This window comes from Lipophrys pholis (genome assembly GCF_963383615.2).
Source record: "Lipophrys pholis genome assembly, chromosome: 15".
NCBI lineage: Eukaryota > Metazoa > Chordata > Actinopteri > Blenniiformes > Blenniidae > Lipophrys > Lipophrys pholis.
In genome coordinates, this window is record NC_137642.1 from 23,457,514 (window position 1) to 23,476,748 (window position 19,235).

Below are 19,235 nucleotides of genomic sequence, written 5' to 3' on the forward strand. Positions count from 1 at the left end.
GTCAGATCTTACCTTGTTGCTCTGCAACATCCATCAGATCCTTGAGCACACAGGACACACAGACTCCCAATTTCCTGCACAATATAATCTCTCAAGACCACGTTGTGTTGAATTCGATTTCTTTAATGCAAACAGAGTTGCACGTAAGAGCATACAGTCTGCCAACAACATATTTTCAGGGGATCACTGCATTTAATTAATTATAAGCACAGCATATTACATTTTTAATAGAGTGAATAAATTAGTGAAATAGAATACATGTAAAACAATCCTATGTAAGATTTTATTTTTTAAATCTGACTCTTGGAAAAGAATAGAAAATGGTATGACTTTAGGCAGATGCAAGTAATTATTTGCTACTTCCCCTTATAAATATCAGCTTATTTATTCTTAATTGGAGTGACAGTCTATCTCTTTCCTACATTGATTATCCTGCTTCATATTTAACCATCACAGTGACCCTGAGAAAGTGGCTAAAGAGCATGGATGGACAAATGAATTGGTGGATATTTCACTATGTAATGGTTTGAATACTGCCTTTAGACATGAAAAGTTCAAAAGTGACCTGAGAATATCTGTGATGGATTAAAAAGGGAATTTTTCAAGCTCATAAATAAAGAGATTGAAAAGAAAATCAAGTACAAAACTGTATGACTGGAAAATTGTATCATCCTGGAACATTGGATTATGTGGGTAAACTTATATAAGTACCACTCACACACTCACACACGCACGCACGCACGCGCACGCGCGCGCGCACACACACACACACACACACACACACACACACACACACACACACACACACACACACACACACACACACACACACTCACACAATATTCTGGTGTCTTCAGAGAATGGAATGATTAAAAAGTAATGAATTATCCTCTAATTTTGCATCCATATTCTACAGAGCAAGTTACAATAAGAGTGTCAAACGTAAAGTCTGTGGGCCAAAATCTGCCAAATTGGACTGCTAAACCACCAAGCAAATGAAAAATATTTAATAATTTGAGAGAACCCGTTTCGACCCGGATTCGATGCCGAGCCTCATTTCTCCTTCGGTTTCATTTTGACGCTGCTGAAGTAACTTTTGCTCGCTGGACCGAAGCAGCCAATCAGCGCCGAGCTCCACCTCTGCTCCGCTCTGATTGGCTGATTTCTCGATGAAGTGGCTGTCGGGATAGCAAAGATGTCCGCGCTCATTTGAAAACCTGCCGCAGCTAAATCCTCAGTTTGTCACCCCGTCTGAGGTGTTTTTATGTCGACAGTGCCGTGCCCGAGCAATACTCACAGAGAGGAAATACAAGGACTCCGCGACAAGAGCCAGATTATTCCTTATTATCAGGTTAGTGGCGGCACGTCTCCCTGCTAACTCTGAGCTAGCCACGGCTAACTTTAGCTAGCGTGCTAATAGAGTCTCAATAACCGCACTTATCACACCATTACGAGAGATTTATTAATGATCGGCAACTGACTTGCAGCTTTGAGCCTTTCGGTGTGTTTATTTCGATCATAAGTAGCAAGTTGCTGTCTGCCCATTACTGGGTGTTCGTGTAGTTTAGATGTAGAAACTTTCGGCTGGCTTCCTGCTCTGCTGTCAGTGTCAACATAAACATAAAGCTAGAAATCAAGCCTCGTTTTCATAATGTTTTTTAATTTAACTTTCTCAATACTTCTTACAATAACATTGTATTTTGTCATGGATCTGTTTCAGCTGCTACCTTCAAAAGTCAGTCCACGTCAACCGTAGTAAACAACTATACTTATTATATCACTTTATCTAAGTAGGTGTGGACGTTTCTCTTATTTCACAATAACTAAGCTTAAGGTTAAGGTATATTTACTATGTGTATTTGTTGAAGTTGCGATTTCGGATCTGTGTGTCAGTGAAACTAAAGCTTTCCTGCCTTAAAATGTATATGTTTATACAGATTGGCAGCCTTACAGAGTTTGTCTGTTCTATTATCTAAAATGTAAAGCAAACACACGCATTTAATTTTAATACAAGTGTGTGGAATCATGCACTTACATATTTTTATATTTTTACTGACGTATGGCTCGGTGTATGTCGTGGCTTTAGACTTTTTCTATAGAATGAGAAAAATCTCTTCTCTGTTTCCTTTACTGTGGTTTAAAAAAAAAGAAGCTGCATAACATGGCACAATTGGAGCTGCAGATACCCATGGATGGAAAAATGAAACCAAATAATGGAAGCTGTGTGAACACACCCCTCAGGACTTGAAAAATCAATACTTAATTGTAGCACTTCTAGTGATATGGGACTGTGATATCTGACCCTCCTTGCACTTACCTCTGCTGTGTGTAAAATTTATCAGAACAATAAATGGGGACAAAGGTTTCCCCATCTATTTGTAAACACCTTTGTATATTTCTTGTCCCATTTCTTCACAGAAATAATGCTGATATCTGGAACTCATGTCGGAAGTCGTGTATGAAGAGACAGCCACGATGATCGCCGCAGGGGAATTGCAGTCGTTTGTCCCGTTTGGCCGCGAGCACTGCAGGAACCATCCAAATGCCTTCAACCTGCAACTCAGGGAGCTCCAGCCTGCATCTGAGCTCTGGTCATCAGACGGTGCCGCCGGCCTGGTGGGGTCACTGCAGGAAGTCAGTCTGCAGGAGAGGGAGAAGGTACGAGTGCACGAACTGATGACGCACCAACAAATTTTTCCGTTTTTGTCTGAAGAATGCTGAGCAAGTTTTTCATGTTAGAACAATAGGAAGTATGACAGCAGGGATGAAAGTAAGTTTATTTGATATAATTTAATTTATACTGCTCTGTTTGGTAAGTTAATGTTGCATATTTTTGTAGTACTAAGTAATACACAATGTTTCGAATTGCATTTTCAGTGTTTTAGTTTGTATACCTCCAATGGCTGTGCTTTGATTGACAGGAATGCTGGCAGCTCAGGAAGGGCTGCATGGGAGTAAAGGAGGAGGACGTGGATTTTGAAGACGAGCTTTACACAGCAGGAAATGTGGTTGTTTGGAGCCAAGGCAGCCGGACGCAAGCCTCTAGTGTATATAAGGCCTTCACTGTCGACAGTCCAGTACAGCAGGTCTGTTATTGAGAATTGTTTCCAAACTGCAGTCAGTCTCTTTTTCTGTCTGAATGTAGATATGAACGATTTCTGTCAGTAATTTGTTTTAGATGGTAATTAATGTGTCAGTAAATATGAATCCCTTTTAATTGGACTAGAATGTTATGTAAACATTTAGCTATTGTAATTTTTTTTCATGATGTTAAAGTGATTTTGAGGTGGGATGTAGTTTTAGTAATAGAATTATTGAATCCATTAGCACGAGGCACAGTGTTCCTCCTCTTGGTGTTGATATGATCTTGTTGTGGTGCTTTTTTCCAGGCCTTGTGGTGTAACTTCACTATTCCTCACAATGACAAAGATGGTATGTTATCATTAAGCATCTTTTCAACTGATGTCTTTGTTTACTTTTGTCGATCTATCAAATTTAATCTAAATATGTTTTTAATGTTTCTTTGCAGAGGAAAAAGTGGAGCACACAGTGTGTATTGTCCAGAGTAGCTGTGTCAACGTTCACACCATAACTGGAAAGGATTTCCTCTCACCACTGCCCTTCCAGGTGAGAGTGACAGGAATGTTGATTGGACGTCTTTATTTCCACAGGAAGATTCAATGATCAGCCAGAAATCTAGATTAAACATTTAGTTTTTGTTTATAAACAGTTTGATAATGCACAATAGATCTTTTGTTTAGTTTAGGCTAAGGCAGAACATTAAATTCATAGTTACATGTTTTCACATGCACATTTTGTAAATACAACATTACTGCCATTGTTCTAGTGTTTAGCTCTTTTTCTGTTATAAAATGCTGAGTTTGAGCATTTGTCTGATCAGTGATGTTCCCAGGGAACAAACCATTGTTTGGCAAACCAGAAGTAATGACAACATATTGGAATGAATTGTCTCTATATCAGATTGTTTTATTTAATTATGAGCTTCTGGCTTTGTTTGTGTTTACCCTGAACAATAATGAGTGGGCACTCTTCTCTTGTTGGACCACATGCTTATTTGGTACAAAATTGCAGCTTTCTTTTCAAATACTGGCTTCAGTGTGACACAGCAACTTACCGTTTGAATGAAATATCCGTCTGTCCTATCGTCTCCCCTCCAGGTCTCAAAGGCCTGGGCGACCAAGTTTGGACTCCTGTTGGAAAGGAAAAACACAATGAATGATGCACACCTCAGTCCCCCTGGGTACTTTCTTGCATTGCAAACTCACGAGCAGACAGGCGCAAGTTCAAAGCAAAGAGTGAAGTATGTTCAGAATAATTGTAACACCCATTTTTTTTAATCTACAGGGAGCCTCTGCCCACAGTCTTCAGCATGCTGCATCCTCTCGATGAGATTGCACCTGTAGTGTATAAACCTACAGGTATGGAAGACACATGCTGTCTCTGTTGTTTATCACATTTGAAAATTTTTCACCTGAATCTGTCCTCATGGTGTTTTTTTTTTGTTTTTTTTTGAAGGCTCTCGTGTGCAGTATCTATCAGACTCCACCATGAAAATTGTGTTCACCTGCTGCCAGCCTTCTATAGTTGTGTCATATGACACAATACAGGGAACACACTCTGTCTGGGCTCTGCGCAAAGTCACGAATGACGTGAGCGATTACGCACACTCACACACATACATATACATATACGTACAGGTTTTCCTCTAACCTTGACCATCTGGATACTTTCAGGAACGTTCTACTGTCCTGCGCTGCTCTGCAGAGCCGGCAGGCACACCACTGGGTGTGATGGCTTCAGGCTTCCTCAGCCCTCATCTGCGGAGTATCTCCCGTCTCGATTCTCCTGGTGGCAACTGTCCAACTGGACTTGTTTCTGGCACTGGACCAAGGTAAATAATGAAGTAACTGGTTGATTAACTGATTATTTGAGAGTTTTAGAAATTGTTGTCGCTTATGAAGCACAAAAACTATTTATAGGCTGTTTGCGGCTTCTTGAGTTTGGTGCAGGTGGAATAGACCAACTCATGTTTTTTTTTTTTATTTAATATGAAAATCTGCATCTTATTTATTGAGTAAACATAGTATAATTATAGACAAATCATTATCTTTCAAATGAAGTATGAACAGCTGTCCCGTCCTTTATTTCCGTCCTCTAGCTGTACTGTTGGTGGGAGCTCTCCTCTTTACCATAATGCTCTGCACAGTCACCAGAGCAGGATCATGACATCCTCTCCAGGACTCCACTCCCGAGTTCACTCTCAGAATATATCCAACATGGCTGCATTGAGGTGAGGTTACGTTAAAATTCAATCAGTTTATAGTATTTTCTTACACATATTTCAGATATTACATGACTGAATGAGATAAATTCCTACTTGAACTCACTGTGCGCATTTTCAACACTCACACGTCTCATTTCTTCTCCTCTGTGACTTTCTCCCAGCCGCGCCCACTCTCCAGGTATGGCAGCGCCATCCTTCTCAGGTGCAACTCGCTTCAACGTGTCCTTCCACAGCCCCACCTCCAGGGGGCACCACGATGTCTTGAGCTCTCCTAACAACACTATTAACGAGACGATCCTGAAGCCAGAGATGGAGCCCATCATACCGGACTTGTGCTTGGAGCAGCTGTGGAGTGAAGCGATCATGGCTGGATCCCAAAGGTGGTTTAACAGTGCTGATGTCTTCGGGATCTGTACATGCTGATGATTCACTTACCACAACGATGGTTTTCAATACGTTTTAATAAATTCTGTAGCTTGATATTTTGGTCTGTTGTTCGGGAATATTTCTCCTATTTTATTATGTCAGATGCAGTCGTGAGGCAGATTATATACATACCTTGTTTAAATGGATGTAGATTCTTTTTGTTTTCATCTCATCAATAATTATGAAACTATTTCTTTAACGTGCATTGTGTGGACTAAACCATTGCTGTTGTTTCACCCAAATCTTCATGATTTCTTTGTTTTGTTTGCATATACAGGGAAATGAGCAGCCAGGCATCTAAAGTATTCCTGACCTCTGATGTCTGTGAAAATTACTACCTCTGTTTCCTGGTGGAATCTCACCAACAGCTCAGGTCAGACCATGAAATGAATGTCTTTTAGACAGAAACTTGCATGCACATACACTATTTACAGTTGTTTTAGGCTGGTTAGAGAGGGAGGGGGGAATTTATAGCATGATTTTCATCTCTTTATGCAGATTGCAAAATGAATTAACTTTGTCCAGGTTTTCAAGTAACTCTCATAGAGGTTGTTTTAAAAGATATGGGGGATTAAGAATAAATGTTCTGTTGATGCAGTCTGGATTAGGTCATTCTGTCTCTTCATGTAGTCCCTGAAAAACCTGATTATGTTAAGATCAGGGCTCTTTGGGGGCGTCACACAGTCACGTTGTCTTAATAAACCCTTGCTCTATGTTTCGGGTTGTATTTCTTTGTGGTCCAATTCATTTGGTGAAAATAAATCCCTTCCTCCTGATATTACATTATGAGTAACTGTTTATATATTAGACATGTCAGATAACAGTGTCCCTGTGAAAGGTAATATTTGAACACTCACAGTATGTACATTGTTCACTCTTACACATTTAATTCAAACCAATCAGTGGTCTGACCTCTCCCCCACACACACATCATGCATGCCACCATTTTAGAAGTTATGTTGGAATTGAATATTTATTTTCTTTTTTTCCACAGATGTGTGAAGTTTATTGAGAGCAAGGATACATCTCAACTAATTTTCCCCTCTGTTACAACCATTCCTGCCAAAGATGCAGAGCCTCTGCAGGTACAATGCGCACTTTAACGTACTTACTGCTTGTTAATACAATTACATGAACAGCCAATCACATGGCAGCAAATCAATTAGGCACAGGGTCCCCCTAAGACTCCCATAAGTCCCTCCTTTATGGAGCTATTGAACATATTTGGTAATGTTTGCTTTTATTTCTGTTTCTTCTAAATTATAATTGATAAATTAATAGCAGTCATAGAATTCTAGATTTAATAATCATGCTGAACAAGAAGGTGAGCTTTTGCTCCTTGCTTTCGCAAAACATTTCTTCCCCCCAGTATATTCATGTATATATAATATATTATGTGGTATATCGTATATTATGTACTCTCACTTTGAAGTCGATTGTTCTAGAAATATTATTTAATTAATATTTATTAAGGTGTTGAAATTTCAGCAATATTGAATAGAAATATTAGTTGACTAAACTGGTTCTGATAACACTGCTCCTCAGACTATAGATGCCATGTTGGTTCTGGAGGCCTGTGGCAGTCTGGTTCTCTACACAGGGGTCACCAGGGTAAGTCCGGATGGTTTGATACACAACAGTCTTCTCACTCTGAGGATACCCATCATGAGGTTTGTTTGTTGTCGTTCCTTCAGGTCAGTAAGGTGTTTGTACCCGGCCTCTTGTCGCCCACTTTCGGCCTGACCAATCACATCCCTCAGCTCAGCACTGTGGAACATATCAGCACACCGACTAACATTGGCAGCAGACTCCAACACAGACTGGATGAGGTACCACCATGTGTTGCAGACATATTTCTTCACGCTTTGATAACTGATGTTTCTTTTCAGGGAGCCATTTGCTCTGTGCAAGATAATCAGTCACAGTCAACATTGACTCTTGATTACTTTTCTCCTTTCTTATTTATACCAATTATCAGCATGAACTAGGGCATAATCTCAAACATTGCAATTTACAGGTGGTTTTAATAAATATTTGATATAAATAAAGTCGTTTATTTATATTTTTTAAATTCACATCTTGGCTGCTTATTTATTTGTGATTCTCATATTTTACTTCCCTACATACATTTGTTCCTGCACCCCTTTCTTTTAGTACTTCATGCCTTCACCAGTGACGGGGTTGAGGAACCATAACATTAAACACCAGGAGAGCTCATTTTTGGAAGATTATTCACCTCAACAGGCCACACTTTGCATCCAGTCCTTGCGGGATCCGGTTTGCAATCGTGTTACTCTGGTAGGTTTGTGTGGTTTTTTTCAGACCGCGACGTCCTTGATTTATTCTCACACTATGCATGTTTTTAGACCTGTGAAGGTTTTAGTGTTTTCATGTTTTGTCTGTGGATTCGTGCTTTTTCTGAGATTTTCTTCGATACTAGTTTTTTAAAATTCATGGTTGTTGGGTGCTGGAGCGAATCCCAGCTGACTAGAGGCAGGGTACACAGTCCAGTGATGGACTAGCAACTTGTCCAAACACAGAGAGACAGTCAGACATTTACAGACAATTTCCCTGAAATGTATGCTTTTTGTACTGTGGAATTATATTGCAGTACTCCTGAGAAAAGTCATGCAAGCACAGGGAGAACATGAAAACATGTTGATCCAACCTGGGCTTGAACTGGGGCAATTCTTGCTGGGATGCAAGAATGCAAACCTGTAAGCCACTGTGTGGCTCGGAAGATATTCCGACGCCACACAAAGTGCAAAGCTGGGTTGTTTGCGAATCATGTGTATTGTTATAAATCTCAAATTTTCCACACAAATGAAATGTAGTCTGACTTTGAGAAGGTATTTTGCCTTTCTCGCTAAGCTAAAATTGTCATATTGTATGCATGCGACTTTTGTCTAAGGATGCACAATATATAGAAAGCTGACGCAACATCAACATGTGCGATTCACATATCACAAAGACTCAGTACACTTCCATGAATTATGTATAATTATGAATGTACTTTGCATTCACGTTTGGAAAATTCAAATCATCTTTCAAATATACAAGAAAAGTGCCATTAATTGCAATAATTTCAGCACAGAATTTGCATTTAACTCATTAAAAGTTTTGATACATTCACAGCCCAAATTAGTTCACAAGTGGTGGCCACAGGGCAAAAGCCAAAGCACATAAATTCAGGAAAAATGACCACAGATAGTAAAGTCCACCAATTGCCCCACTTCTTTGACACACGGGATGGAAAAACACAAAAAACAATACGAGGCACAGTCACGGCTGGAGTAAATTTGGTGTAAAGTAAAGTGCACCGATGTATAACATCATTTACTTAAGTGTTCTTTTTATAAATGATATCAGTATTGAAACAGTCATCATGTTTTAACTAAAAGATGCTTTCCTGCAGGCTGCATGGTGGCATTGATTTCAACAGAATTTGTCTGTAAAATCAACAGAATTTATTGTAAGGAAAACCCCTTGAGATGCAACATCTCGTTTTCTTTGCAATGTGCATGTTGTCAGGTACTTGTTTTTTTTTTTTTTAACACAGTCCAAAAACAAGCATTTCAGATACATTATCGAGTCAAACTCCAGCCCCCCTGGTCAACATCAAAGATGGATTATTTGTGTGGTCTGTGCAGTGTTGGATAAACATCGCAGTAAGCTTCAGGTTGACTGCTGCTGCACTTGATCAATCAGAGAAAACAAAACGGTGAAACTTTTGTAGTTTTGTGTCTCGTCACTGATCTGATGTGTGTTTGTGTGCGCGTGTGATTTGGGCCCCTTATTATTTGATTCACCCAACTGAATGAAGCTTGTCAGACTTGCATTGAGTGTTTCTTTTGTTTTTCCAGTTCTGAAAATGTAGTTTATTGTGGCTTTAATTTCCACTTTTATTGATCACATTCACCCATTCACACGCCAGTGGAGGTGGCCGTCATGCAAGGCGCTCAGTCCATCCACCATTGGGAGCAATTTGGGGTTCAGTGTTTTGGTCAAGGGCATTTTGACATGTTGACATATAGACTGAATAATAATAAAATTGGGCAACTGGAGTACCAGCTTTTTTTCTAAATTAGCTTTTGGTGGAGCGAAAGTTGTGTCATTGTATTTTGCTTGTCATTCAACAAAGAACAAATTAAATGAGCTAAGAAAGGTCGATTTTTCCATTTCTCAGGATAAAAATACTCCTGAAAGCAGCTGATCCAGTGTACCGATATGAAATTAAACTTCGAGTACCTGAATAATTACACAATCTGTTTCTATCCGCAGGAACTAAACAGTGGAACAATGCTGAGGATCTCTGTCCCAGAGATTGCTACTTCAGAGCTAGGTGAGACACACACGCACACATACAAAATTGATACGTAAACATGGAAACGATACGGTGCATTACTCCGTGATGAGTTCAGTATTTCATTGTTGGTTGGATCCCACGCGTGCTCACACAAGCAGAAACAGATGGCTGAGTCAGAGCAGTTAGCTCTTTGAAATTAGGTTTGAGAGTCGCTTTGCGTTGTTGCCCAGTGATGTATTGAGGATGCCATTACAAGACGCACAGACGCAGCTTCCCACTGGTAATAATTTGCTAAGATATTCTTATTGTTTTATCACAGCGAAAGATCAGATGGCGTATTATATATGTTTTCACATCAAGTCATCCTTTTGCTTTTGACAATGTTTCATATCAAATTTATATAAATAAGGTAAACACAGAGAATCGTAATTTCCTATCTGAATAGTAAATTTTACCCAACAAGAGTTTAAATTAACCAGGAGGAGAATAGAAGTGAGCTGCTTTTGTGTGGACTGATGGAAAGGGAAACGTGCAAAACCTTACATTTGAGAATCTGAATTTGCAAATTAAAACACAAACGGCCTCTTTCTTGCCTTAATTAAAAAAAAATCTTGAAACAAATCATCACACGCTCGGTTGAACATCTATGCCTGCTCCTTCTGGGAAATGTTCACTTTGACTTGACACTATGCAATCTTGCCTGAGGAAAGAAGTGGGGTTGTGCAAATATCTTCAATCATGGCTTAATATATGGGGTTTAATGTTGAGAGTGGCTCAGAGCGACATTTTGCAGTCAAACGTACTTTTATACTCTAGTTTTATAAAGTCCACATTGTAGCGCAGACTACTAAAGTCCGTAAAAGAGTCTTTAAAGCAGCCACACAATGTTTGATATTGTTTATTTCAGACGAAAGACGGGTAATCATGTAATCATGATGATGTGGTGTATGGTGACACATTTCTTACCATCATAGACCTTCACACAGCCTGTGACAATATTCTGAAAGAGTCTGACATTTCTCAACCTCTGACTCACTACACTGCACAATCCCCCTGTTGCACGTCCTCATTCTCAGTCTACTTCCCTTTTCCTCATGATACAAGGACAACTGCTCTGTTCCTTGTTTGCTTTGCTTATTACCTGAAAGGTACCGTCGGTGTACGCACATTGCTCATGCATATAGAAGTTCATCACCCCAGTTATAACTACTGATTGAATAGAGAATAATTCACTGTTGCTCTCACGTTTATGCAGAAGAAGGTAATAAAGTTGGAAGACTGATGAAATAACAGTGTTTTGGGGCTTTAAGTGTGCAGTGGTATAGGAGCATCTGACTGTAGCAGCCTCTGTTCTGGTCACGCTTGCAGCTCTTCAGGCTTTGATGCATCTGCAACAAATACGTTGAATAACTGGCTTTAGGTAACTCCAATAAACACAACTTTTGTACAATCATTCAGCTTTATTTATCTTTTGTTTATTGGCTTTGTTTTGATGATAAATTTCTCGTATTAACTTGTGTGTGTGGGACCTGATTCCTGGTTGCAGCATGAACAGCGTCCAAGCCAAATCTATGTGGCAGATTGCAAAGATTTGCTGCAGCGTCCTCTGTAGAAGAGTAATCACTCCTTCAAGACGAGTTTACTTCCTGTAAAACATTGTTTGGTGGATGACACTTGCTCTAGTGTCCGTCAGCAAAGTTTACTACAAAGTAACTTCACTCCGCAGAGTTTAGCCTCTTCGTACTAAACATTTTGACATGAAACATGTAATTGCTGTTTTGTTTCCGTGCCAGCAAAGTTCATTCAGCTGGGAGAAATGGACAGTTCGACAGTCTTGTTAATGTATATATTTCCATGAATCCATGTCTCAAAATAAAAACCTTGCTGATGACGAAGAACATCGGATGATTAATCTGAATTATAGTGATGGTGGGTTTTATTTTCTTGTCAATTAAAGTGGAGGTTAGCTGGTTCACCTTCTCTGTTGTTTCCTGCTAATGGCTCCCTCGGTCTGTGCAGTTCTTAACATCTGCGCTCGCCCAGAACCTCAGTGACACTCGTTCTATCCTCAAACAGGATCTTGTAGTTCCACTTACAGCACATCGAGCATCAAGTGGGAATTGCAAGAGTCCTCTATCAAAATCCTCATTTTGACAAACTGTCTTTCTCTACTGGTGGACCTCAAACTGCTTTCTGATTTAGATCGATTCAGATCCCCATTGAATGAGTCTTGTAAGTGCATCAGTTATGTAATCAATATGGTCCTTCTTATTTTATGGAAATAATGTGATCTGTATAATCTATTTTTCATCCATTAATCTTCTATCCCGCTTCATCCAACTTATGGGACTTGGGAGCTGATCTCGGCTGACTATGACTGGATGCAGTGCAATACAGTATTTTTCTGAAGCTTTCAAGTTTTCTGCGTCTGCCTCGATTGGCTCTCTTTGTGTCTGGGCATTGCATTGAGCCCCATTATTTAGTAATCGATCCTACAGACAAGACTTTCTTCCACTAATGAAATGGCATTTATCCACCTCTTCCTTGACCTTTCCTACTCTGGTTGTTCAATTAAGAAAGCCCAGTGACGCTGATTAGGAATCTTATTGGTCAGAGTTGATGCTAAACACAATGGCACTAACTACTGCAGTAGTGTTGGCTGCCTTTAATTTCCTTTTTTGTTTTCCTGATAGTTTCTTTTTTTACTTTACTTTTGGCTGTATAAGTTAAAATGAGTCAAATCTGCACATTGAGAACAGACAACTAATTTAAAATCCATGTCTTTCTGTATACTTCAGTAATCTTTTCTAAAAAGGACTATCTCTCATCCACTTATTTAAAAACCGTACTCTGAAGATGTTTCCCCAAATTTAACATGAAGCTCAGTGACAACTGAAACACAGTGGTGCCAACCGCTGTCAAAAAAACCCTAAAATGTTTATATGAATGAAGAGCTTCCTGGCTTGTGTTGATGTTTCTGCTGTCTTTAAATGGCATCTTAAATCTGTTTTCCCTATTTTTCTTAGCATTTCTTTTTTTCTGTACAATCTATTTCAGTGACAAAGTGCCTCCAAGCGATTCGTTTCATCCTGCCCAAAGAAGCCGCCATGAAGGTTTGTGATTTGACGATTTGATTAAATTCTTAAAGAATAGGCTCAAAAAAAAAAAAAAGTCTACATGGGGTTGATGTAGTTACATCACCAGACGACTCATGCTCACATATGCTACCATAACATTATTTGTGATTCCTAACCCATTTTCACATGAAAAATTTATGTTTTTACAAAAAAAAAAAAAAAATGCACATCCTTAAAATGTTTTCCAATTTGCTTGGTGGTTCGGTGGGCCGGATTAGAGCCTCTTGTGGGACAGTCCTGGCCCATGTGCCTTATGTTTGACACTCCTGATATAGAAAATGCAAAAGCACGGACGCTCCAAAACATCAGTGGATTATTAGGCACATGCCTTCAAACTGTCTTAAATCTGCTACATTAACAGGTCTTGGTGAAGTGGTACAACATCTACAATGCTCCGGGGGGTCTTAGCATTCACGCCGAGTGGAACCTGTTTGTCACCTGTTTTATGACAATGATGGGATACAACACGGAACGTCTGACCTGGACACAGAATGTAAGTCTTTCTTTTTTTACATTTCTCGTCAGTTTGATATTGTCAACAAAGCTCAGGTTAATTAGTTTGTGAATCATTTGGACATATTGGGACAAACCTTTGGCTGATTTTGTTGGTGCTTTCTGTCATTAACTTGCAAAAACCATAATTTAACTTCGGCTCGTCCTTCGTGGTTTTTGACCTTGCACTGTGTTCTCCACCTTCTTCATACAGCTGCATTTTGAAGTGCCTCTCTCTCCAGTGATTGCTGCCAAGAAGGCTCGTCCGTCTGATGGTGGCTCTGATGAGGTGAGTGACAAATATGGACTTGTTGGAGTCGCAACCAATATTGGAGTCGCAACCAACTGAAAGTAGTGTGGAATATGTGACACCCTGAGACACTGCCACTATCGGCATCATTCGGTGGAGTCTATAAAGATTGTACTCTAATTTGGAACAGTCACCCTTAAAAATAAAGCGTTTGAGGTTTTAATACTGGTTTTCAAACCACGCAATAGTTATTTATTTTCTTATCCATGTTAACCTCAATTATGCTGTTCATTTGTTATGTCCTGTTTTTTAAATGATCATATACAAAGAAAAACTTCAATGCAAAGTGATTGTGGAAAAATATGTAGGTTTTTTTTTTGTTTTTATTTTTACAGAGCATTGCATATAATCGTGTCATTGTCAGTATTCGCCTCAAAGGAAAGACAGTAAAAAAGACATTAAAACGATACATTAAAGACAAATTAACATCAATACTCAATACTTGTTTTTTTTTTTTTTACATTAGAACAGGGGTGGTGTCAACCCATTCTCTGGCTGTAGGCGGGTCAGTGTGCGCTGGTAATGGTACTAGTAATGGCAACTACATAAATTGTGGTGTTTTCTTTACATACAAGGAAACTTTGAAAACTTCTTGTAAAAAAATTAAATAAAAAATAACCCCTACTCTTTAGAGTAGCACCATGCACTCACAGGAGAGGGTCAGTATGTCAGAAATAACAGAAAATTACCTTCGCTCTGTCCTACTCTCACAAACATTACAGTACTGCACATTCTCGATCGTTTGTACTTGTGACAGAAACATAATTTGCGCTTGAGCCCTTTACTGTGACCTTGACTTACGCTTCAATCAACAACCTACATATTAGACTCTGAACCCTCAAACTGAAATAACTCCTGATTGATGGTGGAGGGTTCTCCAGCAGGCTGTGTATGTTGTGCAAAACAAAACCTGACTGGCAAATGTCAATCAGCTGGAGGCTCAGAGTGTGTGTGCGTGTGTGTGTGTGTGCGTGCGTGCGTGTGCGCGCGTGCGTGCGTGCGTGCGTGCGTGCGTGTGCGCGTGTAATGTATTAGTCATCCTCCCTCTTGGTTGCTGCGACAGTTTACTGTCCATCTTTATACTGCCCACATGCGGTGAACATTTTACACAGATTCTAGAGGATTCTTTTAAATTTTCATTAGTATTTCTTCACCTCTAAGTATATGCATTCTCTCTGTTTCTGCATGTTTTCTGTCTGTAGGACTGGGAATACCTGTTAGGATCCCATTATCACCGTCAGATGAACTCCCAGTCCGTCTGTGCTGCCGTGGACTCCAGCGACGTCAATAACTCAATCTCCACTGAAACTGAAGACATGTCCTCCGTATGTAAACCCTTCTGTTTGAATCTTTGTCTTTGTGTTTGTTCTCCCTGTTTTTAATTTGAATGATACATTGATATTGTTTGTTGTTTGCACAACACTTATATTTTGTAAATTTAAGGTGCCTCTATCACCTTTTCTTATAACCTCATATTTATGTTTTCACTGGTTGATGTTTTTACATCCTGATATAAAGTACTGATTCCAAATGTTGTTTTGTACTGTAACATGCTTCTGAATGTCGTTTCCTGTGCTGCGGGGAGTGAATGTTATACTGGGGAGTAAAATATTGTGTTATACTCGATAACTAAAAGATTATACAAACTGCAGCCTCTACGATATCTACAAAAAGTAAAAAAATCAACACTTTCTTGGCAATAAATCTTTCAAATAGTGCCACATTTGTAAGGAAAATGCATCTGCTGCTCATCCTACAAATGCCAGAAGCGCAACAGTTTTTATCACGAGCTCAACCTGAATTCTTAGCTCCTCTGTTCGTCCCACAAATGAATGTTCCATACAAATTTGACACCATTTAAAAGGGAAATAAACTGGCCCTAAACATCAACTAAACACAAAGGTTCTTATACAATGCGAAGCAGAAGACTACAAACCTCTCCTATTTAAAATGTCTTCTAGGACGCTTAGAGTAGATTTTTTTGGACACTGGAGGTACGACAGTTTTTCATTTAGGTTTTTCGTGAAGAAAACAAAAAGCAGCTTTACAGACAAGATGGATAAACACAAGAAAGCAAAAAACTAGTTGTAAGTAAACTCAACCCAAAGAAATTAAATTTATAAACATGGACATATAGATACAACATATGAAGAATAAACAGTTTTTTTGATAGATTTTACAATAGTAAAAGTACATGGAATGATAGTTGAATCGGCCACGTTCCTGTGGTTTCAAACAAGCAACGTTATGGTCATATCTATAGCTGCAAACTTAAGGATATGTTTATAATGAAGAATGGGAACCACTGGTATAATTTTGTTTAAAATCAGTTTCTCTAAAAGAAAAAAGAAAAAAGTTTATTTTAGTCCTCATGCATTCATCATTTATACATAATCAGTTACTCTTTCTTCCTTCAGCCTCTCTCATTGTCCTCTCTCTGTCTTTTCCTTTGCGTCCCAGGTGTCTCCTCCTTCCAGTGCGGCCCTGAAGTTGGACAGTTCAGCTCCTCTCTTCCCTCACATTCCCGCCCTCTTCTACGTTCTCCACTTGCTCTATCAGGAGCTGCAGCTGGACGAACTGCAGAGAGCGAGGGCCTCGTCGCTGGTCTGCCTACTGCAGCAACTCGCCCGGTAACCACTTCTGTGCCACTGTGTGTTTGTTGACTTTGTTACAGTCCTGGATCGAATGACCAGAACCAAAAAAAGGGGAAGAGAAGGTGGCGAAATAATTATTATTATTTTTTTTTTTCCTTACAAAAAGCGAATCTCACCTTATAGGACAAGCTTTTCAGAATGAACTGGTTGAAAAACATTCAACCAAACAGGCTGCGGTTAAATGTTTCCACTGACCGCACTGAGTTGTCACAATGACTGGAACAAAAAGGGGGGGGAGAACACACCTCTTCTTTTTTTCACTGTGAACTTGTGTGTAATTAAGTCTCTTTAGAGTTGCGTGTGGCTGACAAATAAACTTCAACAGGCTGTCAAGTGACCGCCATGATTGATGACAATAGGTGGAGTGGGAGAGAGAGGCGCTCTTCATAGTAATTGGCCTGTGTCGCTCGTATGTGGGTTGTCATTAAAGCGTGGCATACATTTATAAACTCTGTGCTTTAATAACTGCTGGATTTAAAAGGATGATCCTGCTTGTGATGATTTATTTTCATGTAGCTGTAAATTTCCATATAAAACAATGTCTGACACGAGTGAATTGTGATTAACATCATACATTTTACAATTGTATGTTATTGGATTGATGAGTGATAACAAATATCTATAATTGCATCATATTTTCAATACAATTTCAGTTCTGCTTTTAAATAATTATCTAATATATTGTCTCTGTACATGTAGACATATTTCTTTCATGTAAAAATGGATTGAGCTGATATTATTAAGATTATTAGAAAACTCAACACAGCAAAAACACCAGTCATGTGAGAATTTGAGTACTGTGTCTGGAGTGGGATAGTTGGAAAATAAAATATGAATGATTAGAATTTATTTTTGTAATTCTTAGAGGATCAAATGAGATCCAATTTGAAGAGAGTGCAAAGAAAGCTTGATTAACATAACAGTACATTTAGATAATCATATTGAGCTAGTTATCAATGTAAAGTTATGCAAGTAGAGTACACACACACACACACACAAAACTGTAGATTGTGTAGGAGGCAGCGCTTAATGCCAGAATTAAAAACAATTGATTAACTGATGTAAAGCTGAAACGGAGCGTTTCATGCTGTTAATTACTTTTGCTGTGTCTTCAATTACTGACCAAAGCCAGTTAAATGTCACTGAAGCTATTTTGAGCCATTTTTAGAATCGCATTCATGTCCTGCAGCAGTTTAGTGTCTGGCTGTGAACAGCCAGGTACGAGGAAGACTCAATAATCCAGTTAGTAAAGGTTAGAAACTTTCTTTTCAGTGTAAGTAGAGTTTTTTTCTTCACTGTACTGCAGTTCCAAACCATAGAAAATACAACCTGACGTTGCAGATGTTTTCAGTTGTGATGTTGCCTTTCTATTTTTGTTTCCAGAGACCTCCACTTGGAAGAATATGTGGATCTGTACTGGAGAGATTACCCTTCGCTGATTAGTGGCTTTACTGAGAGCTGCTTCATAGACCAAAGTAAGACCCATTTAATAGTGCGTAATGACATCCAGCCAGGAAACAGACTAGACACAATACAGGTTAATAGAGAAGGCTGGATGATCTGATAGAGGCCATCACCGCTGTCTATGGGTTCCCGTGTATGTCTGGGTTTTTAGCAGCAACTTTCACTTTGCTAATAGACAGTCTTAGGAATTAAAATATATAATTAGCTTTTGTGTCTAAAAATGATTTTTACTTCATGTATAGAGCTGCATTACTGATGTACTCCCGCCTTTTTTTTTCTAACCTGACTCTCTCTGTCCTCTCTCTCTCTCGCTCTCTCTCTCACCTGTCCCTCCTCAGCACTGATTGATCAGACGCAGCGTTCCTCCTTCCTGACCCCGGAGCCCCCCTGTGTGTTCAGCTGGCTGAGTCGTTGCCTGAGAGGGGAGGAGAGGCAGCCTTTCCCCCACCTGCCCGGCATCTGTCAGAGGACGAGGCTGCTGGTTCTGGTATGACCAAGACTCCTCTGGATTTTATGATCAGAAACTCAGAAAATCAATGTCAGTTCAGGCATGTCACGTGCGATTTAAAACAATATTTTTTTTAATATGTTTTTTGAAAAGATCCTCAAGCATCTACATAATTTAGAATACATAAATTTCTTCTGTAATAACTTCTGGCTGAATTCGTTGTTTTGGCCCTCACCCATTTTCTCTTTACATATAGTAATAATGCAATTATTGTCGAATAATCTGATTCTTCAGATTGTCATGCAAAAAAACATCTGAAGGCATTTATAAAGATGTTTTCAAGAATCTTCAATATTGTCTCCCTCATAAGCTAATGGCCAAGTGCAAAACTGAACTAAATAGAGAATATTTGATATTTCTAAATAATATTGTCCTGGGATTTCTGTCATGCTATGGTTATAAAACGTGATCTGTTCTCGTGAGGATTTAGGCTACTTTACCAGAGATAATCAGCCTAAAAAAAAGACTCTGTAGGAAGGTATCAATATATTAAGTGCAACTTTCAACCAACTCCAAAATCAGACAGAATATTACAAACAATTCATGCTCTCCATTTTATACTTGTGTCTGATCATTCATCTAAATCCACTGATTAGTTCATGAGATTTGAAAGTATATCGAATGTGTGTAAAA

The 19,235-nt window shown here is 39.1% G+C and overlaps 1 protein-coding gene across 1 annotated transcript in view; it reads left to right on the forward strand.

Annotated features, from left to right (window-relative positions):
• The first annotated feature begins 1,210 nt into the window (after positions 1–1,210).
• anapc1 (anaphase promoting complex subunit 1) overlaps positions 1,211–19,235 on the forward strand; it is a 43,665-nt gene continuing 25,640 nt past the window's right edge. The window contains exons 1-24 of the mRNA XM_080481091.1: positions 1,211–1,351; positions 2,419–2,658; positions 2,922–3,086; positions 3,390–3,432; positions 3,530–3,627; positions 4,179–4,261; positions 4,366–4,439; positions 4,537–4,670; positions 4,755–4,912; positions 5,180–5,311; positions 5,467–5,685; positions 6,009–6,104; positions 6,726–6,816; positions 7,277–7,342; positions 7,426–7,560; positions 7,886–8,029; positions 10,013–10,073; positions 13,095–13,150; positions 13,536–13,667; positions 13,881–13,955; positions 15,179–15,301; positions 16,437–16,606; positions 18,014–18,105; positions 18,433–18,581. Of these exons, the coding sequence (XP_080337217.1) occupies positions 2,443–2,658; positions 2,922–3,086; positions 3,390–3,432; positions 3,530–3,627; positions 4,179–4,261; positions 4,366–4,439; positions 4,537–4,670; positions 4,755–4,912; positions 5,180–5,311; positions 5,467–5,685; positions 6,009–6,104; positions 6,726–6,816; positions 7,277–7,342; positions 7,426–7,560; positions 7,886–8,029; positions 10,013–10,073; positions 13,095–13,150; positions 13,536–13,667; positions 13,881–13,955; positions 15,179–15,301; positions 16,437–16,606; positions 18,014–18,105; positions 18,433–18,581 (2,712 nt within the window). The 5' untranslated portion in view covers positions 1,211–1,351; positions 2,419–2,442. The remainder of the gene's footprint in view (positions 1,352–2,418; positions 2,659–2,921; positions 3,087–3,389; positions 3,433–3,529; positions 3,628–4,178; positions 4,262–4,365; positions 4,440–4,536; positions 4,671–4,754; positions 4,913–5,179; positions 5,312–5,466; positions 5,686–6,008; positions 6,105–6,725; positions 6,817–7,276; positions 7,343–7,425; positions 7,561–7,885; positions 8,030–10,012; positions 10,074–13,094; positions 13,151–13,535; positions 13,668–13,880; positions 13,956–15,178; positions 15,302–16,436; positions 16,607–18,013; positions 18,106–18,432; positions 18,582–19,235) is intronic.